Source organism: Python bivittatus, unplaced genomic scaffold (genome assembly GCF_059951505.1).
Source record: "Python bivittatus isolate LINGU-HERP-01145 unplaced genomic scaffold, Pbiv_v1 ctg000740_np1212, whole genome shotgun sequence".
Classification (NCBI taxonomy): Eukaryota; Metazoa; Chordata; class Lepidosauria; order Squamata; family Pythonidae; genus Python; species Python bivittatus.
Window position 1 is genome coordinate 258,819 of NW_028277106.1, and position 16,887 is coordinate 275,705.

At 51.8% G+C, this 16,887-nt stretch overlaps 1 protein-coding gene across 4 annotated transcripts; it reads right to left on the reverse strand.

Annotated features, from left to right (window-relative positions):
• Positions 1–1,046: 1,046 nt before the first annotated feature.
• Positions 1,047–15,495, reverse strand: LOC148214066 (CD209 antigen-like protein C). 4 transcript variants are annotated; one of them, XM_088128799.1, is made up of 7 exons: positions 14,304–15,495; positions 13,018–13,194; positions 10,889–10,996; positions 9,482–9,568; positions 5,958–6,118; positions 3,629–3,732; positions 1,047–2,844 (listed from the first exon to the last, which is right to left on the reverse strand). In XM_088128799.1, exons 2-7 carry the CDS (start codon positions 13,190–13,192, stop codon positions 2,661–2,663), a joined length of 819 nt encoding a protein of 272 aa, XP_087984925.1. In that variant the 5' UTR covers positions 13,193–13,194; positions 14,304–15,495; the 3' UTR covers positions 1,047–2,660. The 4 variants fall into 4 exon arrangements, with proteins under 4 accessions (XP_087984925.1, XP_087984924.1, XP_087984928.1 ...); XM_088128798.1 differs by having other exon boundaries at positions 13,664–15,495; XM_088128802.1 differs by lacking the exon at positions 14,304–15,495 and adding an exon at positions 9,839–9,935 and having other exon boundaries at positions 13,018–13,046.
• Positions 15,496–16,887: the final 1,392 nt, after the last annotated feature.

The following is a 16,887-nucleotide window of genomic DNA, read 5'->3' on the forward strand; positions in this document are numbered from 1 at the left end:
CAATCCCCTATGATGAAAAGGACATCTTTTTTTTTTTTGGTGCTAGTTCTAGAAGGTGTTGTAGGTCTTCATCGTCAACTTCAGCTTCTTCGGCATCAGTGGTTGGGGCATAGACTTGGATTACTGTGATGTTGAATGGTTTGCCTTGGATTCGCACTGAGATCATTCTGTCGTTTTTGAGGTTGTACCCCATTACTGCCTTTCCCACTCTCTTATTGACTATGAGTGCAACTCCATTTCTTCTAAGGGTATCTTGCCCACAGTAAAAGATATAATGGCCACCTGAATTAAATTCACCCATTCCCATCCATTTTAATTTGCTGATTCCCAAGATGTCGATGTTCAATCTTGTCATCTCATGTTTGACCACATCCAGCTTGCCTTGGTTCATAGATCTTACATTCCAGGTACCTATACAAAGATCTTATTCTGAGACTACTAGGCACCCTAAATAAGCGCCCAAGTGTATTTTAAAGGGTGGAAATTCAGAATTTAAGGGCTCATTGGCTCATATGACTTGGCCTCCTAGGCAGGACAAGAGGGGGAAGACATGCCAGACATGGCTCCCCAGCAGCCCTTGCTAAGCGTGTGAAGACAGCCCAAAGGCCTGTGGCCAAGCCACCTTACACAGAGCAGTTGGCCGAGTGCCCGTGAGTTGGTAAACCACAATGACTTTTAAACCATAATGGCATGCCAGACCTGAATCAAACCTCCCACATGCCATGGGTGCCCAGCCACTGTGTCCTCTCCGAGAGGGGCAGGGAAGCCTCCCCAGGCAGTGGTGCAGGAGACAGAGAATGAGGGAGCCATTGTAGCCCTCCCGGATACGGCTGAAAAGCAGCCCAAACATGAAACCAGGTTCTTAGGCCCAGAGGAAGGATCTGTTAGGAATCCAAATCTGAAGCCAGCCGTTCACTCCGGGGGAAATCTCATTCTAATACCATACGTATCTGGGCTTCAGAAATCCAGACCAGCATTGCAAGACAACAAAGAAGTTGAATTTTTGGAATCCCTTGGCTGCTCCCTGGTGGTCGTCTGGAGCTTTGCAGCCAGATAGGGCAGCACTAAGACTCACCCCTGCAAGGGAGAGTGCAAAGCCAGCTCTTGGATATTCTTCATTCATTGGTTGATTGTAACCTGAGGGCTTGCAGGATCCACCCAACCTCAGTTTATGTGTAACAATTTACTCCGGAGTAGATCCATGCATTACTGCAGCACATTCTACATGGGGCTGCCCTGCTGCAGTGGGTCCAGAATGTGGCCCCGCAGGAAATTATGGGTGCTTCTCAATCTGCCCACATTATTCCTTTGCTCCACGAGCTCCCAGTGGGCTTCCGGGTGCAATTCAAGGTGCTGGTTGTCACCTACAAAGCCCTTCATGGCATGGGGCCCGGAGACTTGAAGGACCGCCTCTCTCTGGTGGTCTCTGCCCACCCGATTAGATTCAGCAGGAGGGGCAATTAAAGAGGACCCTCTTGCGGGATCCAGGAAGCGTGCCTTCTCAGTTGTGCCCCCACCCTCTGGACCACCTTACCGCCAAGATCAGGTTGGGCCTGACACTGCTGGCCTTCCGGTACATGCTGGAGGTGCGGCTGTTTCCCCAGACATTGTGGCCAGGAAGTTATGGAAGCCCAGGTGGCCTGATATTATTTTGTCGGATTTTTAAATTCTCAGACACCGGGGTTTTTTTAGAATGTATGTGGTATGTTTTAATGTTTTGTTTATATTGTGGTTCTTATTTTGTAACTTTATTCACCGCCTAGTGTTGCTTTGGTGAGAACGGCAGCCATACCGGAAGGAAGGAAGGAAGGAAGGAAGGAAGGAAGGAAGGAAGGAAGGAAGGAAGGAAGGAAGGAAGGAAGGAAGGAAGGAAGGAAGGAAGGAATCCATTCCCCTGGTGGTCTTCTCTAGAGGTGTGCAGTCTTTGTCTGCTCTGCATTATGAGGTCCCTGGGCTGGGCTTGGAGCGGGGAAGGCACACATTTTCTTAGAAGTGAGCTTGAGGTCTGGTGGCCTCGTGGACACATCCAGGCAGCTTTCCTAGGAAAGAGGCTGACGTGATTTGACGCTGCCGTCTTCCGGCCTGCTTTTCCAACTCCCCGGTCTAGCCTGCAGCCCGGGGATTTCCTGAGAGTGTCTTGTCCCATTTTTATTCTTATTGTTGTTGTTATTAAATTTGTACAACACCAAATCGTTGGACTCTCGTGGCGGCTTCTGGCAAGAAGTCCGTTAACCCCTTGACATGCTGTGCCTCGAAAGCGTCCTGCTTGGGCACTTCATGCTGCAAATTGCCAGGGTTCCCTGGTGTTTCTGCTTCTCTGGGGAAGAGGCGTCCATCTGCCATGAAATCGTTCAGTGCTGGTGACAGTATTTGCTGTCCCAGGAGAGTCCCACCCAACCGCCGTCCGCCTTTCAGGGCTTGAATTATGCTCCAGTTTCTCCAAGCACTGCGTGACTTTCTGGAGAAAAAGGAGGCCCACGTTAGGACATCTCTGTGAAGGCTATCCTGCTAAGTGTGCTCTGGGTGGGAAAAACGGCCACACCTTGAGGCCAAAGCTGATTGACCTTAAAACCGGCTACTCTCCCATCTCTTGGGTGAAAGAACTACGCCTGGATGAAAGAGGATGTCCAGTGTGACCCCACAGTGAAGACTTTCTGAGGTCAATGGGTTTGATGAACTTTGTGGTCTCCAACTTCTAGACTTTCTTTGCAGACCCATCTGTTCAGCTGGTTGCAGTCAACTTCGTTCCAGTTGAGTCCTTTAGACCACGGTACGAGGATTGTGCAGTCTTGCTCTCGGTCCCCAAGATGCTCCGAGCGGCCAGGCTGGCCCTGGGACCAAAACCTTGAGGGAGGGAGAGAAGAGCTCCATTTTACACCCGAGGAAGGCTGAGGAGGACATGAAGGGGCAGCCATCCCTGGTGGCGGTGGGGACGGTGGCCGTGCCACCGCAAGAGCGCCATCTTTACTCAGCAGGCATTGCCCAGCTGCCTTTCTCAGGTTCCTGCCTTTTATGACACCCCAGTTTTTCATGGTATGGTTCCCTCTGTTCCTCCTTCCCAGCTCCAGTGATTTGAATTCCGGGGGCATCCACATGGACGCACGCCAAAAAGGGCAGGGCTCCTACCACACGGCCGCCCTCTTGATTTATTTGACCCCCTTGCAGATGCCCCCGGAAATAGCCCTTTGACAGGATAGCCCACGACTTGCATTTCCCCCCACAGCATCTCTGGGAATGAGACGGTGTCGCTCTGCAACGCCATTTCCAGAGACACGGCGGCCTCACGGTGGCTGACTTTCTGGTTTTCTTCATCCTTGCCTTGAAAGATCCTCATTTGCTTTTTTAAAGCCCAGCCAAGCAGAGCGCAGCAAGGCAGGCAACCGTGGACTTGGCCACTCCCCAGGTCAACCCGTGCGCTAAGTGCACGCGAGGTGAAGAAAGAGAGGCTTGTAGCTTGCTCCATCGCGGGGCAGGGAAGACACGTGCAGCGTTGGTGGGACTGCGCATTGTGACTTCTGCGGGGATGAGAAGTTTCTGGGGAGCAACGGCTCAAGGCCCTGCACCAAGAATGGCGCAGCTGCAGACGTGTGGAGACATCACCTCTTGGCCGATGCCTTGGTGGACTCACTGTGCTATTAATCTGGAGCCATCGGTCCACTCCCACCGCCCTTCCCCATGTCCGTCTGTCAGGCCGATCCAAGCAGGCTGAGTCAGCTGCGAAGTAACGTAGTTCTGCAAGAGAAGAGGAAGGGCCGGCGTGAGGGAAGGCCAGGCACAGCTCCTTGTGCTCGCTCTCTCGGCATGCTCTGCAGGGTTGCAGCGCGGCCTTCTCTGCCCCAGTCACCCCTGATTGCCAAGGCCCCTTGAGAGGCTGCCTCGGTTTACACGCAAGGCGCATTTGTGGGACCAACCAACCAGCCCAGGCGAGCCCACGGCAGTGGGAACGATGCAGAGGGCAGCTGCCAGGCACTCCCTTGGCAGTGAGGCTCCGGGCGCCTTTAAGGGCTGAAAGATGGGGGCTCCTCCTGGGAAGGGCCTTTATGGATCACGGGGTCTCCTGGGACTAAAGTGCTCTGGTTTTGTGCCGGATCATTGTTGTGATGCTCAGGGTGGCTGTGCTTTTGTGCATCTGAGGCAGGTGGCCGAAGGCGCCACCCGAGCCGCATAGATGAATGCCAGCAGGATTCCTTCTTGGTGGATGCATTACAAACAAAAGTGGTAGTTGTTCTGCGCGTCACTGGTGTCAAGAGCCTGAAAATGAACTGGGGTGAGGCGAGACCTGATTAGCTAGACTGCAGTTACAGACACTCTATAACAGCCAGACTGTATAGAGCTATAGAAAGCCTTTAACGTTTGAACTCACATAGACTCTGCAGAAGTACCTAATACAACAAAGCTGTTCCTTTCTTTTGCGAGCAGCGCCCTGTGGCTTTTCCTAAACTCAGGACAACCTCTGCAGGAAACGCTGGCAGTGCGCCCGGGTTTTTCCAGATGAAATGCGCATGATGCGTCTGTCCCAGATGAGTGCAGGTCTAGCCCTCTGCACATGGACACATGCCTCTGAGAAACCTGAGCTGGTAAGGGTTGCTAAAGCAGGCAAGATGCCCTTACTCAACCTCTGTGGCACCCACGGGTGATCCGCCTTGCACCCCGCCTAAGGCAAGAGGTGTCCATGGACAGAATCAGAGAAGTTAAGACGGATTCACCTGCACGGCCGTGGCTGCCATCTTGACTTTTTTGACACACACACCAGCGGGTGCCCCCGCACAGGAGGAGGCTCCAGCAGTTTGGGAGCAACCGTCCTGAAGGGACCCGGGATCCAAGCCCCATCAGGCTTGTTGAAAGCTGCAGGGAAGTTGCTTCAGACACCCGTGGGCTGCAGCAACTATCCTGGAAGCCATCCGGCTGGACCCGGGCAGAGCGAACGCCCTCTCCAGGGCCCTCCCCCACCCCACCCTCCTCCTTCCCACGCTGCACGGGGGCTTCCCCAGGTTGCAGTCTCGGCTCCTCGGAAATAATCCGAGCTCGTTTCTACCGAGCAGTTCCGTGAACAAACGTGGGAAACGGTGACGCTTAAGAGCAGATGCACTGCTGAGATCCACGTCGGCCTCCCTGAAGCTCACCTTATTGTGTCCAATTCCTTTACTAACTAACTGCCGAGAGGAGCCTCTGTAGGGATTTCCATTCCGCAATTAATTAAGGAAAACCCCTGAATTAGAAAAAGCGGTGAAGACCCAGCAGCATCCTTGTATATGGAAACGTCGAAATCCTTTGTGGTGGCGGAGCCTAATTGTGTGCTGAGGAGTGATGGCTTTATCGTGTGTGCCTGTAACTGTCAGCCCTGCGAGGTAGGCCAGCTCAGGAGACAGTCACCGCAAGGACTGCTAGAACTCTATGGTCGTAGCTTCCCTCGGCCCCTAAAGAGAATCAACGTGGGGTCATCTTGAGTTGCTTTCTCACGCCTCCTCCTTTCCCAGGACTAAGCTGACCGTCTACCGAATGCTTCCTGCATTCCTTCCTCAAGGAATCTCTGCAATAATTCACCCCTCCATTCTTACTTCTCCGCACCAGCTTCTCAGCCGGGGCGCCTTTGCCGAGGCCTCAGAGAGTCTGGAGGAACTGCAGAGCAATCTGGGAGATGCTCGCTCGATGGTGCACGCAGTCACTGGACTCCCCTGACCAGAGCTACGCCCTGCAAGCACACTTTGCGCACACCCGCAATATTCTGCTTGGGGAGGACGGCACTTTGTGCCCTTACAGATCTCCTCGTTAAAGCCTCTCCAAAGATCGTGGAGGACATGGCAACCTGTGACGGAGAAGCACCCATAGCCATGCTTGCAAACGTTCATGCTGCACGGCATGTGAGCGGCAGAGGAATAAGATCAGAACGGGGAAGGACCCAGAGGGAATGAGGAGGAGCTGGAAACAGAGGGAGAGAAAGAAGAAAAATATAAAACCTGCTCTTCAGAACTTAGGATGGAGGTCAAATGGGCCTCTCTGGATATGCAGAAGTTTTCCGCATCATACCAGTTCTTTTTTCCTCTTGATATGTAGTAGAGGCCATTCCCAAAACGCTGCCACTCCGTCCCAGACCTTCCGCTTTTCCTGAAGAGGGATTCTACGGAGAAGGGGTGGAAAGAGAGAAGTGCAGTGCAATAAGTAAGGGGGGGGCGGGGGGGACAACGGCCCCCCCGTTGGCGCATCAGGTGGCTTTGCCACTTAACCTCTCGCGAAGGGTCCTTGCAAGGACCGATGAGATGGCCCAGAGCATCTGCTTCTAAGGCACGGGAGCAAGGAGAAGACCCCGCCAAGGTGTTAAACTGCCTCGGGGTGCACATCCCCAATGCGCCGATGTTTGGAATTAAGCCGTTCGGACAATGAACTCATTAAATAGGAAACTGTTGGGCGGATCCAGTTCCGGGCAAAGGGATGTCTTCTCCTGAGGCTTCCTGATTTTCCCGTTAGAAATAACGGGGGGAAAGAACGGCGATGCCGAAGGCTGCTGAGGAAGCTGTTCTTCAGCCCGCCAGCTGCACGTCGTGGGAGCTTAACGCCTGGCTCGGCTGACCAGGCAGTTGGCAATCACACTTGTGTAGCCCCCGAGAACTGGGTAAGGACCTGGGAGCCCTGGAGAAGAGCCAGCCCCAAGGAGACCGGGCAAGGGGGCTGCCAGTCTCTTCAGTCGAAAGAGCAGCCCTTCTTGTTGCCACTGACACACCCAGGCGAGTTTGAGCAGAAAGGCTACAAAACCACAACTTCCTAGCATTGGAAGCGACCGCTGAGTCCCACCTCCTGCTCCCTGCAGGATCCACTGAAGCATCTCTGGTGGACTATCATCCTGCCCCTCTCTGAAGACATCCAGGTCAGCAGAAGCCCCCACTTCATGTAGGCTACCTGTAGCTCCTCCTGAAGCTCTTCCCGGGAGTTCTAACCCCTGGCTGGGGTCGCGGAGGGCAGGACAAGAGAAGAACCTGCTCCCTCTCCTATGGGACAACCGTTCAGGCCTTCGAAGACTGCAGTCTTGTCTCCCTCAGAGACCCAGGTCCTTTCACCGTTCCTCAGAGAGCTTGGTCTGTAAGTTCTTCGCCATCTCGATAGCCCTCCCCTGAACCCACCGCAGTTTGTCACGGTCCTTTTGAATTGCGATGCCCAGAACTGGACACAGGACTCCGAATGGAGTCAGACCATGACAGAGTAGAGGGGAACAACCCCTGGCTGTGATCAGGACTCTGTTCCTTTTAAGCAGCTGCATCACACTGGTGGCGCACGTTCAACTAGTAGTTGACAAGGACACCCAGATCCCTTTCAAAGGTACTATGAACAAGCCAGCTCTCCCCCAGGCCTTACTTTTTCCTATCCAGATGCAGAACCTCACATATTCCTGTTAAATTTCCTACTGTTCATCAGCCTGCTGCTCAGTCCTGCCTAGATCATTTGCAACCTTCTTTCTCCCTAAAATCTTAACAGAGATGATCAATGTCCCTTCAGCTCCTTCATCCAAGTTACTGATAAAAAGGGGAGCGGCCGAGAGCCCAGGAAAGGACCCTCTTGCCCTCCACAGGATCCTCCCCTTCAGGCTGCATGGAGGCACTGAGCAGCCCACTTTGGGTGTGGTCATTTTGTTCATCAAGGTCCTTACGTCTCCAGTGATGTTTCTGGGTGGGGCGGCACAGTTCCTGGAGAAGCAAGTCTCTGTTGTGGGCCTCCTGAGCTCTCAACCAGAGCTAGATAGCCAGGAGGGTCTTTGTCCAGCTTCGCTGATCTAGAGTGAGAGGAACTTGGGACTCTAACTCACATGTTCATCGCCCCTCACCTGGACTACCTCTATGCCCTTGACATGGGGCTGCCCTTGAAGACCATTTCAAAGTGCCCTTTTTGATCTTTAAAAGCCTACACAGCTTGGCCCTGGAGTCCTTACAGGGATGCTCCCCCCCCACCCCGAATTTCAGTCCACCTGAGTTGGGTGTCCCAGGAGAACCTGCTTGGGTCAAGGCTCGTAGGTAGACTTTTTCTGTGGGTCTGCCCACCTGCTATGGAAAATGGAGTTATGTCCAAGAGCCTCTATCCGACTGACGGATTACTGCGATTACCTGTGTGAGATGTCTCATTCCCAGAGATGGTTCCCCTTTTCTATTATTCATCTGGAGAAGGAGACTCGCCCCTTTGAAGGGTTCGACTGGCCGGAGGCAACAGCTGGGAGTCCCCCCCCCGCCCCCGCAGGAGGAAGTGAGTCATCACCCGGCCCCCAGGCTGCTCTCTCCAAGGTGCTGAATCTGGCATTCTAACCCAGGCTCTGGATCAGAGCCCTCTTTAGGAGCTGGCCAACAGCCCTGAGAATCTCTATTTCTGGGATGACCTTCACTTATGTTACCAGGACCGCTGACCTTAAAAAAGAAAAACTAAAACCCTTAAAAGATACATTCCACAAAAGAGCAATTTGTGAGACCTTCTGCAGCTCAAGAATTAGGATCATACATTCAACATATTCCTTATGCGGAATCCCAAAACTTCCTGAAAACCCACTCTCCCCTTGCCCACACAGGTGAGAATGAAGCTCTTGGAGGTTCACAGATGCAAGACGATTCTCCTCTAGGCCCTCCCAGCCATTATCGGGTACTCGATAAGCAAGGCCCCAGCGCACAGGACACATTAGCCAGTGGAAGAAACCATTGTAGGTTTTCAGCAGAAGCTTGCGTAAGCAGCTGGGCCTAGAGAAATCCTTCACAGACAAAATAGTCCTGGTCCTGAACAACTTTGGGAACAACTCCAGTGACCTTTCCTCCAATCCCCATGGTCTGTCAAGAGCTGGCTTAGTGAAAAAGATTGGGCATCCCCACCACGTAGCACGTCCCACATAGCAGTCCTCCCGTCTTCCACCTGGTCAGCCTGAAATGTAGGAGTTGCACTGGCTGCTTGGCTGAGGACCATGACTCTAGGCAAGAAGTGCCAGGAGCGGACATTCAGGATCCCATGCCTTAATAACCCCACTTTCAACTTCTTAGTAAAAAATAGGCGACAAATCAGCAAAAAGTGATTAGGTATTACCTATCACAAGGAAAGAGAGAAACGCTGAACCATGCTATCGTGCTCTTATAGAAACCTACTCTCTTCTCTGGGCAAGATGGCTAAAATAAAAGTTAGGGAGAAGTATTGTCGAAGGCTTTCACAGCCAGAATACGATGGCTGGTGTGGGTCCACACAGCCCGGAAGACCCACACCAGCCATCTTAGGGAGAAGTCTTTAAAGAAAGCCCCCTATTTATATATCGGGAGAGATTCATTATAGTGAGGAAATATTCTCTTTCTGCAATTACATGAACATGGGAACAGAGAGCTCCTCAGCTCATATATGTCCCCCTTAATCCCACCCTCAGACCATATTCAAGATGTTCCTTAGGTGGAATGCCTGATAATCCAAGTTAGATCATGGTTGTTTCATCCAACTGTACCATGTCACCGTATTTGGAAATATTGCTACTTACGGTACTTTATTTTCTGGTTTTTGAAGGTCTTTCCAGCATCTTTTATGTGGTCTGGTAGTTTCACTGCTTCTTCTGCTACCTTCAGGGCTAAACGGCCATTAGAGAAGTTCATTCACTATTCACATCCTTTCGTGGATGTTTCTATCCCACCTTTCTGACTCACAAAGTGCAATTTCCAAAGTAGTGAATGCGTCACATGTAAATAATTGTAATTTATATTATCATTATAAACATCCTACCCAATGTCACAAACCACCCCCATAAAGCTGTGATTTAAAAAAAAAAAAAAAAGCAACAGAAACAGAAACAGAAACAGAAAACCGGTCATTTTTAGACAAGAAATTTGTTGCTAAATACCAATAGAGCAGGAGCGAAAAGTTTCTCTTGGATGACAGCAGTACACAGTGGGGGCACTCTGACAAAGAAGTCCCATCACAGCCATCAGATGGGCAACCTATTAAACATTTACAGAGCAAACCTAAATATGTCTGCCCAGGGCTGTCAGTCTTCAGACAAGCACGGCAAGTGGAGTTTATGTAGACAATCTGCCTCTTGCAGAACACAGGACTCTGGCCCTTTAGATATATGGCCCCAAGGTTTAAATCCCAGGCCTTCTCCTCCCACCCTTTGGACTCAACAGATTCTTGGTAATATAGAAATGGGTTGCCACTGCCAAGAGGGTGTTTCCACTTCCCATTCTGATCAGGTGTTTGGAGAATTCCTGCTTCTCTCCCATCCAGGACTAACCTTGCCTGATCCTGCTCAACATGTTCAGTTAGGTGCTGCCAGCTGGCATGACCTGGTTGAAACGATGATTCTTCCATCAACGAACACACTTGAATTCACTGATGGAAGCTGCCTGCTGAGAAATTGCCCTAAACCAGCGGGTCTGTGCCTTGGACATCGCTATAGGCCCCTTCTCAGAAAAATGTATTTCAGCGCATAAGATAAAATATTTTGATAGAGATTGCATTGCAAAAGAAGCCAATTATGCTTAGTTATTAGAATATTCACAGCTTGTCTGGCTATTCAGGTCCAAAAGACTCTTTGAAATGCAAGCTGGGTTGACCATTATCCATTACAAGGCATGCTTAAAGAATTGTTTTTGCGTCAATGGAAGGGAAGAAGATGGTCCCGCAGATATTTGGGATGGGCATCATAGGAGGAAACACCTTTTCAGCTTCCTGCACAGCACATCCTCAGGAACCTTGGTGATACTAATGTTGAGGACACAGAAGGAAGAGGCTTTCTTAACTCCCCAAGCAAGATAGACGGAGAGAGAGAGAGAGAGTGCAGCGGGGATCTCATCTCCTGTGCCTGCAAGAGCCTCCCTTGCTGTTCTCCCTGCATTGCTTTTAAATGGGGGGCTGACTCTCAACCAGTCGGAAATAAATCACTCTTACTTACCGTTTCCGTCATTGAGTTTAGGATTTCTCAGGCCAACTGCCAGGGTGGTCCTCAGCTTTTTCATCGACTCCTCCAGTGGATGGGGGGGTTTGTTGACTAACGTCACATCTGAGGGGGTTGGGAAAGGAGAGAAGGCGGGATTTCCAGCTGCCCCAATTTAATCTCTTAGAAATTGACCCTAAATAAACATCACCGCCTCCAACACATTGAGCAGAACACTTTGACTGCCTTGACCTCTGCTGCGCAGACACGGGACCGTTGAGCCCAAAACTTTCTCCTTCGGCCGAGAATCCTTCTTCCCAAGTTCACAAACAAGGGCATTTCCTCTCTCCTGTGCTGGTCGCTCCCTTAACAGGGTGGCCAGGCACGAACTTGGGTTCGTGTTGGTTTCCTTGCTTAAAGAATGACGCCGACTGATATGAACGTTGTGACAGTCCCAGAGCAGAGGGTAAATGTCAAAACAACCAAATGCAATTTGCAGTCCGACAAAACCTCATTAACTGGGTAAAACACCTACTTCTATTCTGGGTCAGATAGAAGCAAAGTCTCATGGCTTGGACGCAGAAGTTAGCAATTGTACAGGCGAGGAAACATTCTAAATACCATTGGTCTGAATGACCAGGCAGTCTATCTGCTCAGGGTTGATAGCATTCGTTGGGAGCATCACTCCTTGCACAATCTACACCTTGGAAAGACAGGCTCTAAGGCTTCAATTTTGTCCGAAGCAAGGCAGCCCCCTCTGTGCACAAGGGGAAGTGTTTGTATCGACCATCCGCGATTGGAGCGGGACGGGCATCGAAGCAGGCTCTCGAGAAGGCCCACCGATATTTGGAATAGGAGAGCTTGTAGAGCTAGCTAAAGGATGTACTTGCAGAATACCTGCACTACTTAGCAAGACTACTGCATCAATAAATCTAGCGAACAAGGTACCTGAGGACACATCTCGCATGTAAATATGAATGCAAGCATGTACAATTAAAACACAAAATGGACCACAGAGCTGAGCCGCAACCCTTCTCCCCACAGCCGCTTTCAGACCAACTTTCCTCCGGGGGAGTGTCCTTCAAACAGATGTTACAGTCCCCATCCATGGGGCACCTGGTCCCATGGCCAAGAGCTGGGGGGATTTTTAGAGGAAAGGTTCTGGGGGGACCCAAGTTCTGCACTTTGGTGAAAGCTTCTGAGGAAAGGTCAAGGGTCTGAGAGAGAAACATGGGAGCAGCATATGACTGTGCTAGAGGAGACACGCCTTATTCCAACCTCAGGACACCACTCATCGGGGAGAAGCCGTCTCTGTATGAAAAGAGGAGTGATGAGCAGAAGAGCACTCTTGGGGCGTCCCATAGTTCCGGAGACAGCCTGAGAGATCCCTAAAAGCTTCTATCACACTGAAATGTTGAATGGGGCAGGAGGGCGACGTTATCCAAAACAAGACTGGAGAATAATTGTGGGTGTTAACTTAATGCAGAGTCAATACACCAGCACAGTGACAAGAGAAAAAGTATTTTCTTTGTTTTGGGCGTCATGCTGGCTCCGCCCATTTCTTTTGCATCGAAAACAGATTTCGCTAATCCCCAACAGCCTCTTGCTTTCAGAAGCTTCTCAGTTGCCTTGTTTCTGGGGTCTGGGGTTCCCTCTGGGCCGTTGCTGGAGGGGCAGCATAATGTATGGAAATATGCGGATGAATAGGACTGCAGGGGAACCTGTAAATCAAGCAGACTGCAAGACCAGCACTTAAACTGGATCCCCTTTGCAGGTTCGGTGGGTGAACAGGCTCCAGTCAACCCCTGGCCATTTGCTCCCTCTTCTGCCCCATATTGGGGGTGGGGGCGCGTGGATTCTGCAAAGGTCAAACATAGCAGGATGGTTGTGTGTCAGTGGTCAGCCACAGGGCAATGCTTGCCTTCCACACCTCTGGAGACCCTGGATTGCTTTGGGCTCAGAGAAACCACCCCACGCTGAATAGCCTGAGGGGGCAGCCCCCCGTTCATCCCCCAATTTGCTGGCTGTGCCTCCCACGAGCAACGTGCACCACTTGGAGAAGGCACAGGTGGAATTCCTCCCACCTCCAGCCAGAGTCTGGGCAAGGAAAGGCGGAAGGCGCATGTTCCAGGCCGAGCAGGACTTACACAGGTAGCTCACCGCCGTCAGGACCGCAAGGCAGATGATGGCGAAGCTTGTGAGAAGCGTCCACAGGACCGTGGAAGAGACGCTGTTGAAGGGATTCATTTGTGGGGCTGTTCGCTTCTTCTCGCTCCCAGGAGCGATAATGGAAACTTGGCTTTTGGCCGGCCTGGATGCCATCACTTCAGTGCAGGAAGCAGAGACGAGAGAAAGGCTCGTGAAGATGGCTTGGCCACCGAGACCCACCTGCTTTCACCCAGAGCCCGGCTTAGGACTCCCGCCCCATAGCTGAAGCAACAACAGCCAGTCCTAGGAATATTCAGGCTCCTCCTGCATTTGGTCCTCTGGAGGCAGGAGGAGTTCAGGGCCCCTGATGCAACAACTCTTTCAAGGAAATACATCCTTTGCAAGCAGGAAACCTTCCGTGTCTCGCTAACACTTTGGGAATGTTTAAGAAAAGCCTTCAATGGGAACAATTTAACTCCTGACAAAGGGAGATCCCTCAACATCCAGGGACCACATCGGAGGTAACCCAGACTCCTAGAATGGCAAGTCGGTGGGGAGGGACCCTGGAGATGATCTAGTCCAGCCCCCTGCCCAGCACAGGAGCCACTCCTCCATATTCCTAGCAGATGGCCATCCCCGAGTTACCTTTTGCTTGGGACCCCCTTGAGGAGCCTCTGGATACCCCTCAAGGTTTTCCCTGGCTCATCTTCTGGGTCCGTTTCCAAATCCTGCAAGATCCCTGCTCAGCGTTTCCCCCTTGCCTTCTGATGCCGCGTTAGCCGCCTCCCTCCCTTTCCTCATCCTCCAAGGCTCAAGCTGCCTGGTGGTGGCTGCTAGGGCCCCCAGCCAGATTCTCAGCCACCAGCACACCTGCAGCTGAAAGGGAAAGTGGCATTGTGACATCATGGGGGCCATGCCCTGAGAAATGGCCTCTGGATTTCCTGTGAAATGGGGAACAGACCATCCACCGGTATGGGTGAGGGCGCCCCATCGAAAGAGAATTTCAACGGAGCCCTTCTTCAGTGTGGCCCTCGTTGTCCCGAGAAGCAGTTGGAGCTGGTTGGCGTCTGAATCGGCACGGCTCTGGCGGGGGAGGGATTCCTTCCTCACCCTGCTTCTCTGCTGGGGGACCAGGATCGCCTCCCCAAATCTGGTGCCATGTGGATGTGTGCAGTTTACAGAATCCTGCAACGTACAGGCTGGGGAAAGTGGGCTGAGCCCCCCCAGGAGGAGTGTGTGCAAAACAGGGACGGAGTCTGATCCACAAAGCATGGATTTGCCTTACCAGATTCACCAATGAGCCATTTGGAATGGCCAGCTGTGACCGCTGGTTTAGACAGACGCACACCCAGACTGGGCTTTTCTTTTCTTTTCTTCGCTTTTCTTTTTCTTTTTCTTTTTCAAATCAGACTTGTCTAGGCCGGAATCTGTTCAGGTGCTTGAGATCCATTCCAAAGCTCTGTCCCAGCAATTCAGCAACTGATGTTTTAAAGGTTAACCAATGCTCTGAGTTAGTGGCTGTGATGGAATGGTTTGGTGAAGGCCGCGCTCGGGGAGATAAGCATTCCCTTAGCCCCCAGCAGGAGCGTGGGAAGGTTAAGCGGATGAGACTGGCACCACCCTAAGGAATTCGCGGTGTTTGCTTGCTGGCTTGAGAAGTTTAGATTCAGTCTGGCAGCATTCTGTCTTGTGGTTGGAAGCTAATAAAAGCTATCAAACTAGACCTGTACTGTCTCGTGGAGTTCTTTGGGCTGAACCTGACAACGGCGGGCACCGTCAAAGGACCGATCCCTCTCCTGCCTTTGTTCCCAGTCGCTGCCCCTCGTCCTGACTGTGGGCATGGGCAGCACGTGGTCTGCAGAGCAACTGGCAGCGTCCTCTGGCTTGGCTCCCCAGAGCTGTTCAGGGAGGCAGGGCCAGTGGGGCAGCAGACGCGGCAGACCAGGGAGTGGGAAATGGCCAAGAAGGACCCTTCTGCTCCCACTTACTGTAGCTCACCTGCTTTCACCTCCAAGGTGGGAGGCAGATTTTCAGCACTGGGGTCACTGCTGATGCTCTTGGCTTAGGAAGGAAAAGACGGCTGAAGCGCCAGAACTTAAGCCTGTCTTACGCCTGGGCTGGGGAGGAAGGCAATGTCGAGCGAGCATTTGTGCTGCTCCACAAGTGGGGATACAGCCGATGTCCCCTTCCCCACTCCACACCCCAGGAGGGATTAAAACAGCCAGGAAGCGCCAGCGTCCCCTCTTCCAGGGAGGCCTCCACACCACCCAATGGTCTCTGCAGCTGGGCCCCCATCCCTGCCACGCCACTGATGCTGAGGTTGACAATCCAAAGCCTGGCAAAAGAGATGTGGGTCCACAAGAGAGAAAGTCCAAGGCAACTCTCCAGAGTGTACGTTCCATAGACCAGAGCAGGGTTTCTCACCTTGGCAACTTTAAGACGTGTGGATTTCAACTCCCAGAATTCCCCAGCCAGCATATGGGAATTCTGGGAGTTGAAGTCCACACGTCTTAAAGTTGCCAGATTTGAGAAACCCTGGACCAGAGCGATACCGGAGAAGACCTCCTGACACTTGGAAGGGCCTTTCCTACACATCTGAACAGCCAGACCGAAGTGTAACAGGAGAGGCCGTTCCTCAAGAGTGTCCCGTCCTACATCATCCAAGGCTTTATGCTCGACGCAACTCCTTCAGTTGTGCTCTGAAAACAACTGGCAGCCACTACATTCCTTCAGCATAAGCATCACATGAGCTGTGGGCCAGTTGCGCTTCAGGACGTTTTTCAAGGGTGGCCCCACGCAGAGCTCTTCGCAGGATGCCACAAGGCACAGGTAACCGTCCCCAAATCTGACTGTCTCAGGCTTCACCTTCTAGGTGAAGCTTTGCAAAGGAACTCCTTGCCACCAGCGGCCCCTGCAAAGTGAACAAAGATTCAACAAAGGTCCTCCATCTGTGCCCCACTTGATGTCCCATCCACCTATTGCCCTCAGCTCCCCTGTGAACCAAAGAGTTGACTTGGCTCAGTGAAAGGAAGGAGAGCTCTCAGGAGCAAGAAAGTCTATTGTATCATCTCTCTACTCCCCAAAGCACTGAGAACTTACCTGGCATCGATGAGCAAGTTTACCACCTTGGGTACCTTGCAACTTGAAAGGGAGGGAGCCCAGCTGGTGGCATGCCATCCACCCATGCCAGCCAGGATGCACCCTCTCTCTAGCAAGTACTTCAGCTTCCCTCCTAGGCCACTTTCCATCCCCCGTTCTCTCCCACCTGCCTATTCATCACCTAAAACCAGGTTTCAATACAACCAGCAGTCCAGTGGTGTTTAGGTCAACTGCAAAACTATGGCGGGGTATCCTTGGTCCCCACCCCAATTTGCTGAGAAGATAACATCAAAGATTGGGCAGGCATGGCAGAGTTGGCATGATCTGTAGAACAGAGAGGGCACCAGTATCTTTTGGGATGCCACAAACATGGCCTCCTGAAGGAGAAGACCTTCCTTCTGCAGATGACTGCAGATGAGAAAGTCCAAGAGGGTTGACCTAAATGCCTGGAACAACACACAGAGAAAACAGGATGGATCCACATCCTTGTGGTCTAATGACTTGGACAGAAAAATTGGGCTTGGATCAAGGTGATGATCAGCCTTAAACGAATATATTGGTTAGGTCCACATGAGATGCTGACCCATAAGTTAGTCAATCACATTTCTGTCTAGCTGTCGGAACCCAGCGCACAGCCAGTACATCATATGAATCCAGACCACTGAGTCACCCATACTTCAGGTGACTTTGGGAAGTGTGTCTTGAGAATGCATGCAGAGACCAAGAGGTGGTTGCACAAGGTCCGGGCTTGGTTGCAGCGCTTATATGTG

Excerpts from the sequence above, each read along its gene's own strand:
- LOC148214066 (XM_088128799.1), bottom strand. The coding sequence starts at position 13,192 with ATGGCATCCAGGCCGGCCAAAAGCCAAGTTTCCATTATCGCTCCTGGG. Across the intron at positions 10,997-13,017 it reads GACGGCGGTGAGCTACCTGT|ATGTGACGTTAGTCAACAAA; the intron begins GTAAGTCCTGCT and ends CAACCCCCTCAG. Across the intron at positions 2,845-3,628 it reads GGCTCCAGATTAATAGCACA|GTTTTGGTCCCAGGGCCAGC; the intron begins GTGAGTCCACCA and ends CCCTCCCTCAAG.